The sequence below is a fragment of the Zootoca vivipara genome, chromosome 12 (assembly GCF_963506605.1).
Source record: "Zootoca vivipara chromosome 12, rZooViv1.1, whole genome shotgun sequence".
Taxonomy (NCBI): Eukaryota; Metazoa; Chordata; class Lepidosauria; order Squamata; family Lacertidae; genus Zootoca; species Zootoca vivipara.
The window spans coordinates 56,778,136-56,792,198 of NC_083287.1; the positions used below are offsets into that span (position 1 = coordinate 56,778,136).

At 49.7% G+C, this 14,063-nt stretch overlaps 1 protein-coding gene across 1 annotated transcript in view; it reads left to right on the forward strand.

Moving 5' to 3' along the window:
* PTPN23 (protein tyrosine phosphatase non-receptor type 23) overlaps positions 1 to 14,063 on the forward strand; it is a 50,628-nt gene that overhangs the window by 6,668 nt on the left and 29,897 nt on the right. The window contains exons 2-9 of the mRNA XM_035129804.2: positions 1,911 to 1,985; positions 4,155 to 4,282; positions 5,287 to 5,363; positions 9,333 to 9,382; positions 10,972 to 11,103; positions 11,597 to 11,677; positions 12,622 to 12,753; positions 13,112 to 13,159. Of these exons, the coding sequence (XP_034985695.2) occupies positions 1,911 to 1,985; positions 4,155 to 4,282; positions 5,287 to 5,363; positions 9,333 to 9,382; positions 10,972 to 11,103; positions 11,597 to 11,677; positions 12,622 to 12,753; positions 13,112 to 13,159 (723 nt within the window). The remainder of the gene's footprint in view (positions 1 to 1,910; positions 1,986 to 4,154; positions 4,283 to 5,286; positions 5,364 to 9,332; positions 9,383 to 10,971; positions 11,104 to 11,596; positions 11,678 to 12,621; positions 12,754 to 13,111; positions 13,160 to 14,063) is intronic.

Consider the following 14,063-nt stretch of genomic DNA (forward strand, 5'->3'; position numbering starts at 1 on the left):
TGCCTTTTCTGGCCTGACCTGTTGGAATCTGATGTTGACAGAGCAGGGAACGGTCTCTGGGAAGCTGTGAGGACGGTAAATGGGTATGAGGACAAGAGCCGTAGAATGGATTTTATTCATTTTACATAGAATCATAGAGTTGGAAGAGACCACAAGGGCCATCCAGTCCAACCCCCTGCCAAGCAGGAAACGCCATCAAAACATTCCTGACATATGGCTGTCAAGCCTCTGCTTAAAGACCTCCAAAGAAGGAGACTCCATCACACTCCTTGGCAGCAAATTCCACTGCCGAACAGCTCTTACTGTCAGGAAGTTCTTCCTAATGTTTAGGTGGAATCTTCTTTCTTGAAGTTTGAATCCATTGCTCCGTGTCCGCTTCTCTGGAGCAGCAGAAAACAACCTTTCTCCCTCCTCCATATGACATCCTTTCATATATTTGAACATGGCTATCATATCACCCCTTAACCTTCTCTTCTCCAGGCTAAACATACCCAGCTCCCTAAGCCGTTCCTCATAAGGCATCGTTTCCAGGCCTTTGACTATTTTGGTTGCCCTCTTCTGGACACGTTCCAGCTTGTCAGTATCCTTCTTGAACTGTGGTGCCCAGAACTGGACACAGTACTCCAGGTGAGGTCTGACCAGAGCAGAATACAGTGGTACTATTACTTCCCTTGATCCAGATGCTATACTCCTATTGATTCAGCCCAGAATTGCATTGGCTTTTTTAGCTGCTGCATCACACTGCTGACTCATGTCTCACTTTTCCTCCAGGGAGCTCTAAGTGGCACACATATTTCTCCCCGCCTGTCTCAGTTTATCCCTGCGAGGTAGGCTAGGCTGAGAATGAGTGACTGCCCAAGGTCACACCCAGTGAGCTTCACATGGGGATTTGAACCCTGGTCTCCCAGTCCCTAGCCCGACGCTCTAACCACCACATCACAGTGGCTTTCTGTGGAGGGAAGCTAGTTATCAGTGGGGACCGAGGGCTCTCTTCTGTTGGATTTCCGTGAGAAAAGATAGACTGAAGACTTGCTCATTGTTTTGGCTCATATCCCCCAGGAGCCATGCTGTGTTCTGCATTGTGGGTCTCATTCTGTGGAACTCTCTTCCAGTTGGGGGTCAGGCAGGCCACCACTTTGTATGTCAACTACCATCAGTGTCCGAGACGCCTTTTCAGCAAAGTGATTGAGAGGATATTGGCAGGTCAGCTGCAGACACTCTTGAACTACGGTTGTCATATTTAAAATCAGGACACAAAAGCTGTTGAACTTTTTTTTGGGGGGAGGCCAAAGTTATTGAGCAAAATCTCCAAAAAGAGAGAGGAACTTTTGCCCTATTTTAAAGGAAATGCGCCAAAATCTACCATACGTCTAGATTACCATACGTCTGGATTTTCCTGGACATTTCAGCGATTTCCCACCCGGACGCGGTTTACGGCGGCCGAATTACTGCTATGTCTGGCAAATTCCAGACATATGGTAGCCCTATCTTGAATGCAGTTGATTATCTTGAGGTGCTCCAGGCCTGGGTTCAGGAGAGTGTCGCCTGGTGATAAAGGGGAGGCGGGGCCTTCTTGGTGATGGCACCTCTGGAATACCCTCACCACCCTTGGGTGCTTCAGTACCCTCTGCTTCAGGTGGCCTTGGGAGCTTGAAACACCTCTCAGACTTACCCAGATATTTCCTGTACTCCGATCTTCAAATGCCAGTGTTTGCTTTGTATACTACTTGGCTACGTTTCCAATATGCAGTTGTATTGTGTTCCTTAATCTTGCTTTCATCTTGTTTTGCTTTAGAAATTTTTATTGAATGTTGTTGGTATTAATTTTATATAAACGGCTTAGAGAGGTTTACTATACTATATATTCAGTGAATAAATGAAGGCCTTTCCTTCCCTCCCCCATATGCTAGTTTGTCCTGAAGAACTACGGTGAAAATCCAGAGAACTACAATGAAGAGTTGAAGAAGCTGGAGCAGCTCCGGCAGGTGAGGACACCTGTGGTTCTCCTCCAACCCTCCTCCTCCTATCGGGGATGGTAAAGCGGGTTTACCTGGTCCGCATGATGCCGTGCTGCCCACCAGCACCTTCAGGATGGAGTCCGCAAGAGGGGAAACTGAGGCAGAGAGAAGCGGATCGGGGAGGCAGTCTTGCTTTAAAATCTTCATTTCTTTTAAAATACTTACATGCCACTTTTCTTCTGAGTTATTGCTGTTTATTGACTTTATTAGTCACTTTTTTTACCAAGGTAACACAGAACAACTCACAACAAACAAACAAACAAACAAACACAAACCCCACAGGACAAAGAAAACTCCAAAAGGCAGTCTTGTTTTTAAAAGGCTGGATTGGAACATCCCACCCTCTCAAGGAGGCCACAGATAGTGAAAAGCTGAAGGCCTGGAGAAAAAGACATGTTTTTCCTTAGTGCCTAGACATATGTAATGGTGCCAGGGGAAACTCCCTGGGGAATGCGTTCCACAAGCAGGGAGCCACCACAGAAAAGGCCCCGTTCTCATGTTGCTATCCTCCGGAACTTTCATGAAGGACCTCATGAGCTCCCAGTATATTTCCAAGCACAGTTCAAAGTCTTGGTGCTGACCTTTCAAGCCCTAAACGGCCTCGGCCCAGTAGACCTGTAGGAGTGTCTCCAACCCCATCGTTGACTGAGGTCCAGCTCCAAGGGCCTTGTGGCAGTTCCCTTCCTGTGAGAAGTGAGGTTACAGGGACCCAGGCTGAGGGCCTTCTTGGTAGTGGCGCCCTCCCTGTGGAACGGCCTTCCGTCAGATGTCAAAGAGATAAATAACTATATGACTTTCAGAAGACATCTGAAGGCACCCCTGTTTAGGGACGTTTTTAAAAGTTTGATGTTTGCTGAGTTTTTATTACATTGGAAGCCACCCAGAGGGGCTGGGGCAGCTCAGTCAGATGGGCACAGTACAAAGAATAAAATTATTATTATTATAAAGGTAAAGGACCCCTGACAGTTAAGTCCAGTTGCAAACGACTCTGGGATTGCTGCGCTCATCTCGGTTTACTGGCCGAGGGAGGCGACGTTTGTCCGCAGACAGTTTTTCCGGGTCATGTGGCCAGCACGACTGGCGCTGTTAATAAGGTAAAGGGACCCCTGACCATTAGGTCCAGTCGCGGACGACTCTGGGGTTGCAGCGCTCATCTCGCTTTACTGGCCAAGGGAGCCGGCGTTTGTCCGCAGACAGTTTCCGGGTCATGTGGCCAGCATGACTAAGCCGCTTCTGGTGAAACCAGAGCAGCACGCGGAAACACCGTTTACCTTCCCGCCAGAGCAGTACCTATTTATCTACTTGCATTTCGTGCTTTCGAAGTGCTAGGTTGGCAGGAGCTGGGACCAAACAACGGGAGCTCACCCTGTTTTAATTATTATTCTAGGCAGAGTTAATAATATTACATTATTATATTTTATATACTTAAAGGTAAAGGGACCCCTGACCATTAGGTCCAGTCGTGACCGACTCTGGGGTTGCGCGCTCATCTCGCATTATTGGCCGAGGGAGCCGACGTACAGCTTCTGGGTCATGTGGCCAGCATGACAAAGCCGCTTCTGGCAAACCAGAGCAGCACACGGAAACGCCGTTTACCTTCCCGCTGTAGCGGTTCCTATTTATCTACTTGCATTTTGACATGCTTTCGAACTGCTAGGTTGGCAGGAGCTGGGACCGAGCAACGGGAGCTCACTCCGTCGCGGGGATTCGAACCGCCAACCTTCTGATCAGCAAGCCCTAGGCTCTGTGGTTTAACCACAGCGCCACCTGGGTCCCCTTATATACTTACTGTATAATAATACTACATTATTGTTGCTGTTATTTAGCCCAGTCTCCTGCAATGCATGAGTCAAAGCTTTCTGGCCCCCGAAGCTGCCGTGAGGTGAGCTCAGTTTGGAGGCATTTATCATGGGAATTTTTAGCCACTGGGGTGCTCATACAATAGGACTTTCCCATAAGGGTTGTGCTTCTCAGGCGGGGCTTTGCACTGTGTGTGTGTGTAGTTTTTATTTTTGAAATGTGATCATGCTTCCCGAAGGGATAGTGGTCACTATCGGCAGTTACCTTGTGACCTCAGCACAGCCTGCTGCCCAGAGCCCTCAACCTGACTCCTGCCCCTTTTCTCTCCCCTCCCAGAATGCCGTGAACGTGCCCAGGGACTTCGAAGGCTGCAGCATCCTGCGCAAGTACTTTGGGCAGCTGCACTACCTGCAGAGCCGCATCCCGATGGGGGCGGAGCATGAAGCAGCCGTCCCCATTACCTGGTAAGCCAGCTGCAGGGGGAAGCCGAGCCTTGCCACTCAGCGGAGCTGGCTTTGAGGTTACACCAAACTGGAACATGTGGGGCTGGGGCTTCTCCCGCTCTGCACATGGACCGCGGAGGGGACCCTCTACCACAGTGTCTCTCAAACCTGGGTCTCCAGCTTTTGTTGGACTACAGTACATTTCCGAGCACAATTCAAAGTGTTGGTGCTGACCTTTAAAGCCCTAAACGGCCTCGGTCCAGTAGACCTGAAGGAGCGTCTCCACCCCCATCGTTCTGTTCGGACACTGAGGTCCAGTGCCAAGGGCCTTCTGCCGGTTCCCTCACTGCGAGAAGCCAAGTTACAGGGAACCAGGGAGAGGGCCTTCTCGGTAGACATCTGAAGGCAGCCCTGTTTAGGGAAGCTTTTAATGTTTAATAGATTATTGCATTTTAATGTTCTGTTGGAAGCTGCCCAGAGTGGCTGGGGAAACTCAGCCAGATGGACGGGATATAAATAATATATTATTATTAATTATTATAATTATAATTATAATTATAATTATAATTATAATTATTATAATACAACTCCCATCTTCCCTGACCACTGGTCCTGCTAGCCAGGAATTATGGGAGTTGTAGTCCACAACAACAGCCGGAGACCCAGGTTTGAGAAACACCGCTCTACAACTTGGGCGCTCCCTGAAATGTAGCACATTCTCTCCACTGGGTATTTCTTTTTCTTTTGGAAGGGGGCCACAAAGGAGGGGGGAGGGTGCAGAGTAATGAAGCAATACCAGAAATGGAGGACCAGGAAGGCTTGCTGCTTAGGCCCCATCTCCATGGTTATAATAATAGGAATGCTCCTCAATGCCAGTTTCTGGAAACCACAGAAGGGGAGGGTGTTTTGTTGGGCTGGGCCTCTGGGTGTCTGTTCAGTGCCCCAACTGGGCACTTTGCTGGGAAAAGGCCCATGCATTAGGACACGTTGCGCTCAACCCCCATAATGGCCCCCTCTGTTTGCAGGACTGAGATCTTCTCCGGCAAGTCGGTTACGCACGAGGACATCAAATACGAGCAGGCCTGCATCCTGTATAATCTGGGTAAGGACCGTTCGGCCAGCTGGACTTGCGGCTGCATCTCTGTTTCCAGGAGGCGAAAGGGGCTTCGGGGGGAACGATAAAGGATCATTCCAACAAAAAGTATATTGACGGCAGCAGCCAAGGATGTTTTGCTGGCAAATAATCAGCAAGTCTTTCTTGGCTGATGTGGCGACAACCATGTCTTGCCTTTGCATCCGTGAGTCCAGGCTGCCCCTGCGTTGTCTGCCTCAGCCTTCCCCCAAGCAAGTGCCTTCCAGATGTTTTGGACTACGACACCCATGAGCCCCAGCCAGCACAGGGCTAGCGACGGCTGCTTAACGGAACTACTCTCAAAGAGAGGCTGGAGGCAGCAGCTACCAGTGAGCCTCGTTTTGTCACTGCCTCTGGCTTCCCTTGTCATTCCCCAAGTCCTTTGGCACGTGGGGAGGGCTTGGGAGAAAGGCAAAGGTTGCTCCGAATTGCTCTCCTAATGGCAGCGAAAGTGGGAGGGTGTTGGGGTGTCTCCCTTGCCGGAGGGCTGGAAAGCGCACTTACCCTTTGGTAAGTGGATGTGCAGGTGCTTGGCTGCACTTTTCTCTTAGGAGCACTCAACCTCTGGAGCATGCCGACCTCCCATGCTGCAACATCTGTGCTAGGTTTTCATAGCTGCCAAGTTCCGGCCTGAGAAATAAGGGACTGGACCGGAAGTAGCAGGCCGGAAGTAGCGTTGCCGCCATTTTGGAACTGGGCGGAGCGTGCTCAGAAGCTACTTTTGATGCTGCTCTGCCATGTTCCAAAATGGCCGCCGCACCAGACGTCACGCTGCAGCCATTTTGGAACTGGGCAAAGCAGCATCAAAAGTCGCTTCTGAGCATGCTCCACCCAGTTCCAAAATGGCCGCCACGCCAGAATAAACTGGGGGAAAACAAAAAAATCTGCTTTTTCGGCTGGGGACAGCTGGAAAAACGGGGGTTTCCCGGGGAATACGGGAGACTTGGCAGCTATGGGTTTTGTGTAACTAGCACGGGAAGTGCAGTTCAGTGCTGTGTCCTTTTGTCTGCAGAGACTGGTTCAAAATGTGTGAGCGGAGTAGGGTGGAAGCTGAGAACTTTTAAGGGCATTTCCAGTGGTTGGAGGGGAACGCTCTGTGTTTAATTGACATGATTTGTGCAGGCCAGAGAACAGCTTGTATCGGGCTGCAGAGCGTGGCTTACCATAGCTCAGAATGGTGCGTGCTTCTGTGTTTCTCAAAAGACCATTTGCCAGTGGTCAGGAAATATTTTATCCAGGCGACAACCTGTCCCAGCTCCAAATGAAAGATGGGCTCATTTCTGACCGTGTGCTAAGCTTTGGAAGCACTGAAATCAGGGGTAATGTGGTGATGACCACAATCTTTGGTTGTTGAGGCAAGTTGAATGAATGAATGAAATCTTTATTACTAAAAGCTCTAATATAAGCCATTACAATTGGTCACAATGTGTAGGATACAAAGAACTGATTTAAAACTGAAGAGCAGCAACAGCAAAGCAAACATACAGAAATTCTAGAATCGCACCTGCATAAGTTAAGCTCTCCACATCTCACACTCCCCCTTATGATACTTGCCTTGGTGCCTAGCTCTCAACTTACTTGCAGCCAAGGCAAATTTTGCAACCTGTGCAGTAATAAATACATTCTTGCCAGCCAGCAAAATGGAGATTTGCTCAAGGGGAGGTCGGTTGAAGAGAGAGCAAAGGATGCAACCGAGGGATTTTTGTCTAGGGGATGTATATAAAGGGCATCGTAAGAAATAGTGTTGAATGTCCTCCACGTCTCCCGACTCACAGATCCAGAGTCTTTGGTACACAGGGACGTTCTTGAATCTTCCCATTAGATATGCGGAGGACGCAAAGCTGCAAATGCATTTCTAAGTAGTGCCAGCATGACATGAATAAAGTATTGCTCCCACCCAAAATATGTTTTATATATTGGATACCGGGATGAGTATGCCATCTGGGAAAGTGAGGCAAGTTAAAAGATAAGGATTTTTATTGGGGGGGGGAGGGTGGATGTTGCTCTGTTTTTCTTGTCCCAGCTCAATCTTTTCAGATTTGCTTTGGATTTCTGTGCAATTCTGACATTCCTCACCTCACACAAAATCCTCACCTGAGTGAAGAGTAAGGTGAAAGTAAAGGGACCCCTGACCCTGTTAGGTCCAGTCGCGGGCGACTCTGGGGTTGCGGCGCTCATCTCGCTTTACTGGCCGAGGGAGCCGGCGTTTGTCCGCAGACAGTTTTTCCGGGTCATGTGGCCAGCATGACTAAGCCGCTTTTGGCGAACCAGAGCAGCACACGGAAATGCCGTTTACCTTCCTGCCGGAGCTGTACCTATTTATCTACTTGCACTTTGACATGCTTCTGAACTGCTAGGTGGGCAGGAGCTGGGACCGAGCAACGGGAGCTCACCCCGTCGCGGGGATTTGAACCGCCGTCCTTCTGATCGGCAAGCCCTAGGCTCTGTGGTTTAACCCACAGCGCCACCCGCATCCCTTAGGGTGAAGAGTAGTGCAGGCTAAAAAACATGACCTTCAGAACCCACAGATGCACCACTGCTTTCCTTCTGCCTGAGAATCCTGCTCTGAGGGTCCGTGTTGCATTGCTTCCTGGAAGATTGGCTGCTTTGCGCTGGTTTGTCTGCAACCAATAAGACTTCAAAGCAGCCTTTGCCAACCTGGTGCCTTCCAAACGTTTCAGACTGCAGCTCCCCTCAGCCCCAGCCATCCTTGGAAGTCGTGGTCCATAAGATCTGGAGGGCACAAGGTTGGCAAATGCTGCTTCAGTGAGTATCTTCACTTTTTTTTTGTCTTGTTGACTGCACTGAACCTTCCAGGACTGAGCAGATTAGAAATGTAAAGGGCAATCCTTTGAGACTCTCATCTAATGGGGTGGGGAGAGGCACCAAAATATTTAGAAGCAGCCACTGCTGGGCACCCGTGTGCTCTTCTGGCCTTGCCATGTGCTCTCTGGGAAAGGTCTGAGTTTTTTGTGTAGCTTGGGAGACAACTGAGACCCTGTTCTTCCTGGCTGCAGCCGATCGTGGGCATGTCAGCTCGCTCATCCCCTGCAGTGGGAATTCCCTGGTGCGAGGGAGGGGGGTACAAGAAGCAGCTGCCTCTTGGCATGTCTGCCAGGAGGGGAAGATTGGCCAAGGAGTCTGTTCTGAAAAGGTGTGTCTTATTGGTTTAGGGACCCAGGTGGCGCTGTGGTTAAACCACTGAGCCTAGGGCTTGCTGATCAGAAGGTCGGCGGTTCGAATCCCTGTGACGGGGTGAGCTCCCGTTGCTTGGTCCCAGCTCCTGCCAACCTAGCAGTTCGAAAGCACGTCAAAATGCAAGTAGATAAATAGGAACCGCTACAGCGGGAAGGCAAACGGCGTTTCCATGTGCTGCTCTGGTTTGCCAGAAGCGGCTTTGTCATGCTGGCCACATGACCTGGAAGCTATACGCCGGCTCCCTCGGCCAATAATGCGAGATGAGCGCGCAACCCCAGAGTCGGTCACGACTGGACCTAATGGTCAGGGGTCCCTTTACCTTTACCTTTATTCCCAGCTCCTTCACCCAGTCTACAAGGACTTGAAATTTAAATCTCTCAAACGACAGAGCGGTTGGGTACTTGGTCAATTTCTATTGGGGGACAGGCCCCCTGACATTTCTGGAAAGATGGCCTGCTTCGTCTTTAGGTCCACAGTTTTGAGGAGGAACATTTATGGGGACGATGAGTTAAATTCTTCAGGGAAACAGTTTTTTATTTGGCAGAATGCTTAGTTTCAGTAATCGTGTTAACTGGGCAAAGTGTTTTTATTCTGTTTGATGTATCTTGCTATGTTGTGGCTTCGGCTGTGCAAATGAGTAATAAAATGCTCTCCGTAGTAGTAGACAGGCGAAGACCGAATAGGGAGCCACTGCCTATTGGACGATGCCGCCACTCACCCTTTCCCTCTCTCCTCCCCCAGGCGCATTGCATTCCATGCTCGGAGCTATGGACAAAAGGGTATCTGAGGAGGTAAGGCTTGGGGCTTTCAGTTCCTCCCCCCCTCACCAGGTTAATAGCATCAAAGGCACCTCCGATTAGTCTTTTGGGGCTTTAAAAAAACCCAGTCTTTTAAAGAGCTTAGTTAAATTTCTCACCATCGTCGTCAGGGTTGCTTCCTATGAGCCCGCTGCATGTGGCAGTGCACTTATTTGCTTATTTATGTATATCTCACCTTTCTTCCCATTTTATCCTCAGAACAACCCTGTGGGGTAGGTGAGGTCAAGAAGCAGGGACTGCTTTCCCCCCACCCCTCCTGTCATTCAGTGAGCTTCATGGCCAATTAGGGGATTTGAAGCCTGGTCTCTCCCAGCTTTCTGATCCAACACACTAACCACTACAGCACATTCAATCCCACCACTTGTCTTTTGGGTCCCTCTGTGTGTCTTGATCAGGCATCCCCAAACTTCAGCCCTCCAGATGTTTTGGGCTACGATTCCCATCTTCCCCAACCACTGGTTCTGTTAGCTAGGGATCATGGGAGTTGTAGGCCAAAACATCTGGAGGGCCGCAGTTTGGGGATGCCTGCTCTTGATCATCCTGGAGCAAGTCCGCACAGCCTAACAGCCATGTATGGTGGTCTCCCTCTGCTGTTGCTTCTGCAGTTCGAGGCAGGCAGCAGAATCGGGAGTTTTCTCAAGATCCCTCGGGGGTTGCCCTTGGCTTGGTCGCTCTCGCGAGGTGGAGGAGTAGGGTTCAGGGCACGGCTTAGGCCAGGTTCTGCTCTCTCTCATTCAGAGAGTCTCTCTCATTCAGGCTGGAACAATGTTGCTTCCTTGCTTGGACTCAGGTTAATTAATCTTCCTGAGGGGTCTCCTAGCTGGAGATATTTCTGCGTGGCATCCGCTTTGGAACTCCCCAACTATTGATATCACTGCCCTCCTTTTGGGACTCGCCAGAAGCATTTTTGTTTAGACAAGCCTACCCAAAAGTTTGACGGGGCGTAGGTGGCGCAGTAGGTTAAACCACTGAGCTTAGGGCTCGCCAATCAGAAGGTTGGCAGTTTGAATCCCCACGACGGGGTGAGCTCCTGTTGTTTGGTCCCAGCTCCCGCCAACCTAGCAGTTCGAAAGCACCTCAAAGTGCAAGTAGATAAATAGGTACCGCTCTGGCGGGAAGGTAAACGGCGTTTCCGTGCACTGCTCTGGTTCGCCAGAAGCGGCTTTGTCATGCTGGCCACATGACCTGGAAGCTGTACGCCGGCTCCCTCGGCCAATAGAGCGAGATGAGCGCCGCAACCCCAGAGTCGGTCATGACTGGACCTAATGATCAGGGGTCCAAACAGAAGTTTAGAAGATTTATCCGAGTTTTAATCTTTTTTAGTGTAGTGCAATTTTAACTTTTCAAAACTCTTATATTATTGTCGATCATTTATTGTTTCACCTTTTTTGTAAACCGCTTTGAGTTTTCTACAAGGAAACAGTATAAAAAAAATTTGAGGGAGAGAAATAAATCCAGTCTGTGTGCGTTTGGGTTGATCTTCCTTGGGGGTCTTCTAGCTGGGATTGTTGAAAGTGCAACTCTCTCCCCTCCCCCCCCCAAATCCCCATTCTGTCTTGCAGGGCATGAAGGTTTCCTGCACCCATTTCCAATGTGCAGCGGGGGCCTTTGCTTACCTCCGGGACCACTTCCCTCATTCCTACAGCGTAGACATGAGCCATCAGATCCTTAACCTCAATATCAACCTCATGCTGGTAAGAGCTGGGGGTGGGGTGAGGGGAGGTTCCTCTGGCCTGGTCTGCCCCTTGGCAGAGGTGCTGAGAACAGGAGGAGAGAGCCTGGCTGGACCAGCCAAAGGGCCAAGAAGTCCACTTGCAGTGGCCAACCAGAAGCCCTAATAGGAAACCAGCAAACAGGATTCGAACACAAGATCCTCTTCCTCCCCTCCTGTGGCTTCCACTAACTGGTACCCAGAAGCGCTTTCTGCCTCCAACTGTGGAGGGTAGAGCTGAGCCATCGTGGCTAGTGGCCATTGACAGCTCTCTCCTCCATGGATTTCCAAAGCAGAGGGCAGGGCAGAACGACGCATTGTTGTAAATGGGCTGGGCGGTTTTAAAATGGGATTCCTAGAGGTAATCTCCGCTCATGCGACCGTAGGTGCAGTGGACTGCTCTCTTGAGAGGTCACCTGGAACCCTGTAATTGAGAGCATCTTGTATTTATTTCTTTGTCGCCTGCATGTCTAAAGGGCCAAGCCCAGGAGTGCCTTCTGGAGAAATCAATGCTGGACAACCGGAAGAGCTTCCTTGTGGCCAGGATCAGTGCCCAGGTGAGCAGTTTGGGGAGCCTTGAACTTGGGTGACCAGTGCCTTAAAAGTGGCCTCCCCCTGAGCCTGGGGCAGGTGAGAGCCAGGTGGATGTTTTGCTGTGCAGTTAGGTTTGCTTGACAGGGCTGTCCCACATGCCATTCCCGATGGAGCTGTAGAGTCAGAAGAGATTCCCAAGGGCCATCTAGTCCAACCCCCTGCAATGCAGGAATCACAACTCAAGAATCCCCGACAGACGGCCATCCAACTTCTGCATAAAAGCCTCCGATGAAGGAGAGTCCACTTTACCTTTAGAAAGTTCTTCCAAATGTTCAGTTGGGTTCTCCTTTCTTGTGATATGCATCCGTTGGTCCGGCTCCTGCCCTCTGGAGCTGTGGGGAAACTCATAGAATCATAGAGTTGGAAGAGCCCACAAGGGCCATCCAGTCCAACCCCCTGCCGAGCAGGAAACACCACCAAAGCATTCTTGACATATGCCTGTCGAGCCTCTGCTTAAAGACCTCCAAAGGAGGAGACTCCACTACACTCCTTGGCAGCAAATTCCACTGCCGAACAGCTCTTACTGTCAGGAAGTTCTTCCTAATGTTGAGGTGGAAGCTTATTTCTTGTAGCTTGAATCCATTGCTCCATGTCCGCTTCTCTGGAGCAGCAGAAAACAGCCTTTCTCCCTCCTCTCTATGACATCCTTTCATATATTTGAACATGGCTATCATATCACCCCTTAACCTTCTCTTCTCCAGGCTAAATATACCCAGCTCCCTAAGCCGTTCCTTATAAGGCATCGTTTCCAGGCCTTTGACCATTTTGGTTGCCCTCCTCTGGACACGTTCCAGCTTGTCAGTATCCTTCTTGATCTGTGGTGCCCAGAACTGGACACAGTACTCACCAGCGTCTAAAGCAGCAATAACTCAGAACCTTTCCTACCCTCCCAAATTCCCTTCCCAAGGTGGTGGATTACTACAAAGAAGCGTGTCGAGCTTTGGAGAACTCTGAAACAGCTTCCCTGCTGGGGAAGATTCAGAAGGACTGGAAGAAGCTGGTGCAGATGAAGATCTACTATTTCGCTGCTGTGGCCCATGTGAGTATCACGGGCGGACCCCTCTCCGGTGAGCTGGGCTTCACCCAACATGACCTCCTCAGCCTTCATCCTTTGGTTTGTGTTGGAACCTGAAGGCTGTTATTGGCTCTGTTATCTCAACGAGGCTTTATGGGAAGAACTTGTCTGTCTGTTCCCCCGGGCTCCTTCTGTCTATGGGGTTTTGCATGTGGGTTGAGCTTTTGATTTCAGCTTCCTGTGCAAGGGATATAAGGGTTTGTGGGACGAATGGAGGTGATTCCAGATTGTGAGTTGCTGCCCCCAGCTCTTTAGGATCAAGCCAGGGGTACTATGTTTGGCAGGCTGCTACAACTGTGATTCTTCTCTGTTTTCCTTGCAGTTGCACATGGGTAAGCAGGCGGAGGAGCAGCAGAAGTACGGGGAAAGGGTAAGCCTATTTGCTTCCAGAGTTCTGGGGTGGGTGGGGAACTCAGACTGCTTGCCGAGGTGAAAAGATACGTTAGCCATCTTCAAATACCTGTCATGTGGACGATGGAGCAAGCTTGTTTCCTGCTGCTTCAGAGGGTGGGACCGGAACCAGCAGTTTCAAATTACGAGGAAGGAGATTCCTACTCAATTAGAATATCGTCGAATTAGAATATCGTCGAAAAATGCATTTATTTCAGTAATGCAACTTACCTTTTTTATTTTAATTTTTACAAATGCTTTCTTTTGGAAATTACACAGTAATAAAACAAATAGTTACAATAATACAAAAATAAACATCGCTATTACATTTCATTAATTACATTCCGTTTATAATTGACCCGCCTAACAACAAATAATTGCAATTACAACAAATAAAGGCTTGACATATCTTGCTTTGCATGTCATGCATCTATCCCATATATTGGTTTCACCTTTTAAGTTGTTTTTGCTGAAATAAATGCACTTTTCGACGATATTCTAATTTTCTGAGCTTCACCTGTAGATGTGGAGTGGAGAGGCTAGGGCAGGTTTTTGCGCTGTCCGTGGTGCTGAACCTTGTAATACAGGCTTCTAATGGACCACAGCTGTGAGAGGGTCGCTTTCCCCAAACAGCGACACCTTCAGCGTTGTCCTTGTGTTGTTGATGTTACAATAACTGAAGGCAGCTCCTGTTTGGGAGATGGGGGTAGATGGGCTCCAGGAGCCAAGGGGAGGAGGCCCAGGGGAGAGCGAGGAAGCCCAACCTTCTCTTCTGGGCGCAGACCTCCCTTTGAAGCCCTTGCGAGGATGAGTCCGGAAGGGGCTTCTTCTGTTCCCTCGCCACATCTATGACTCCCTAAGGCCCTAGTCCTGACACATGGCAG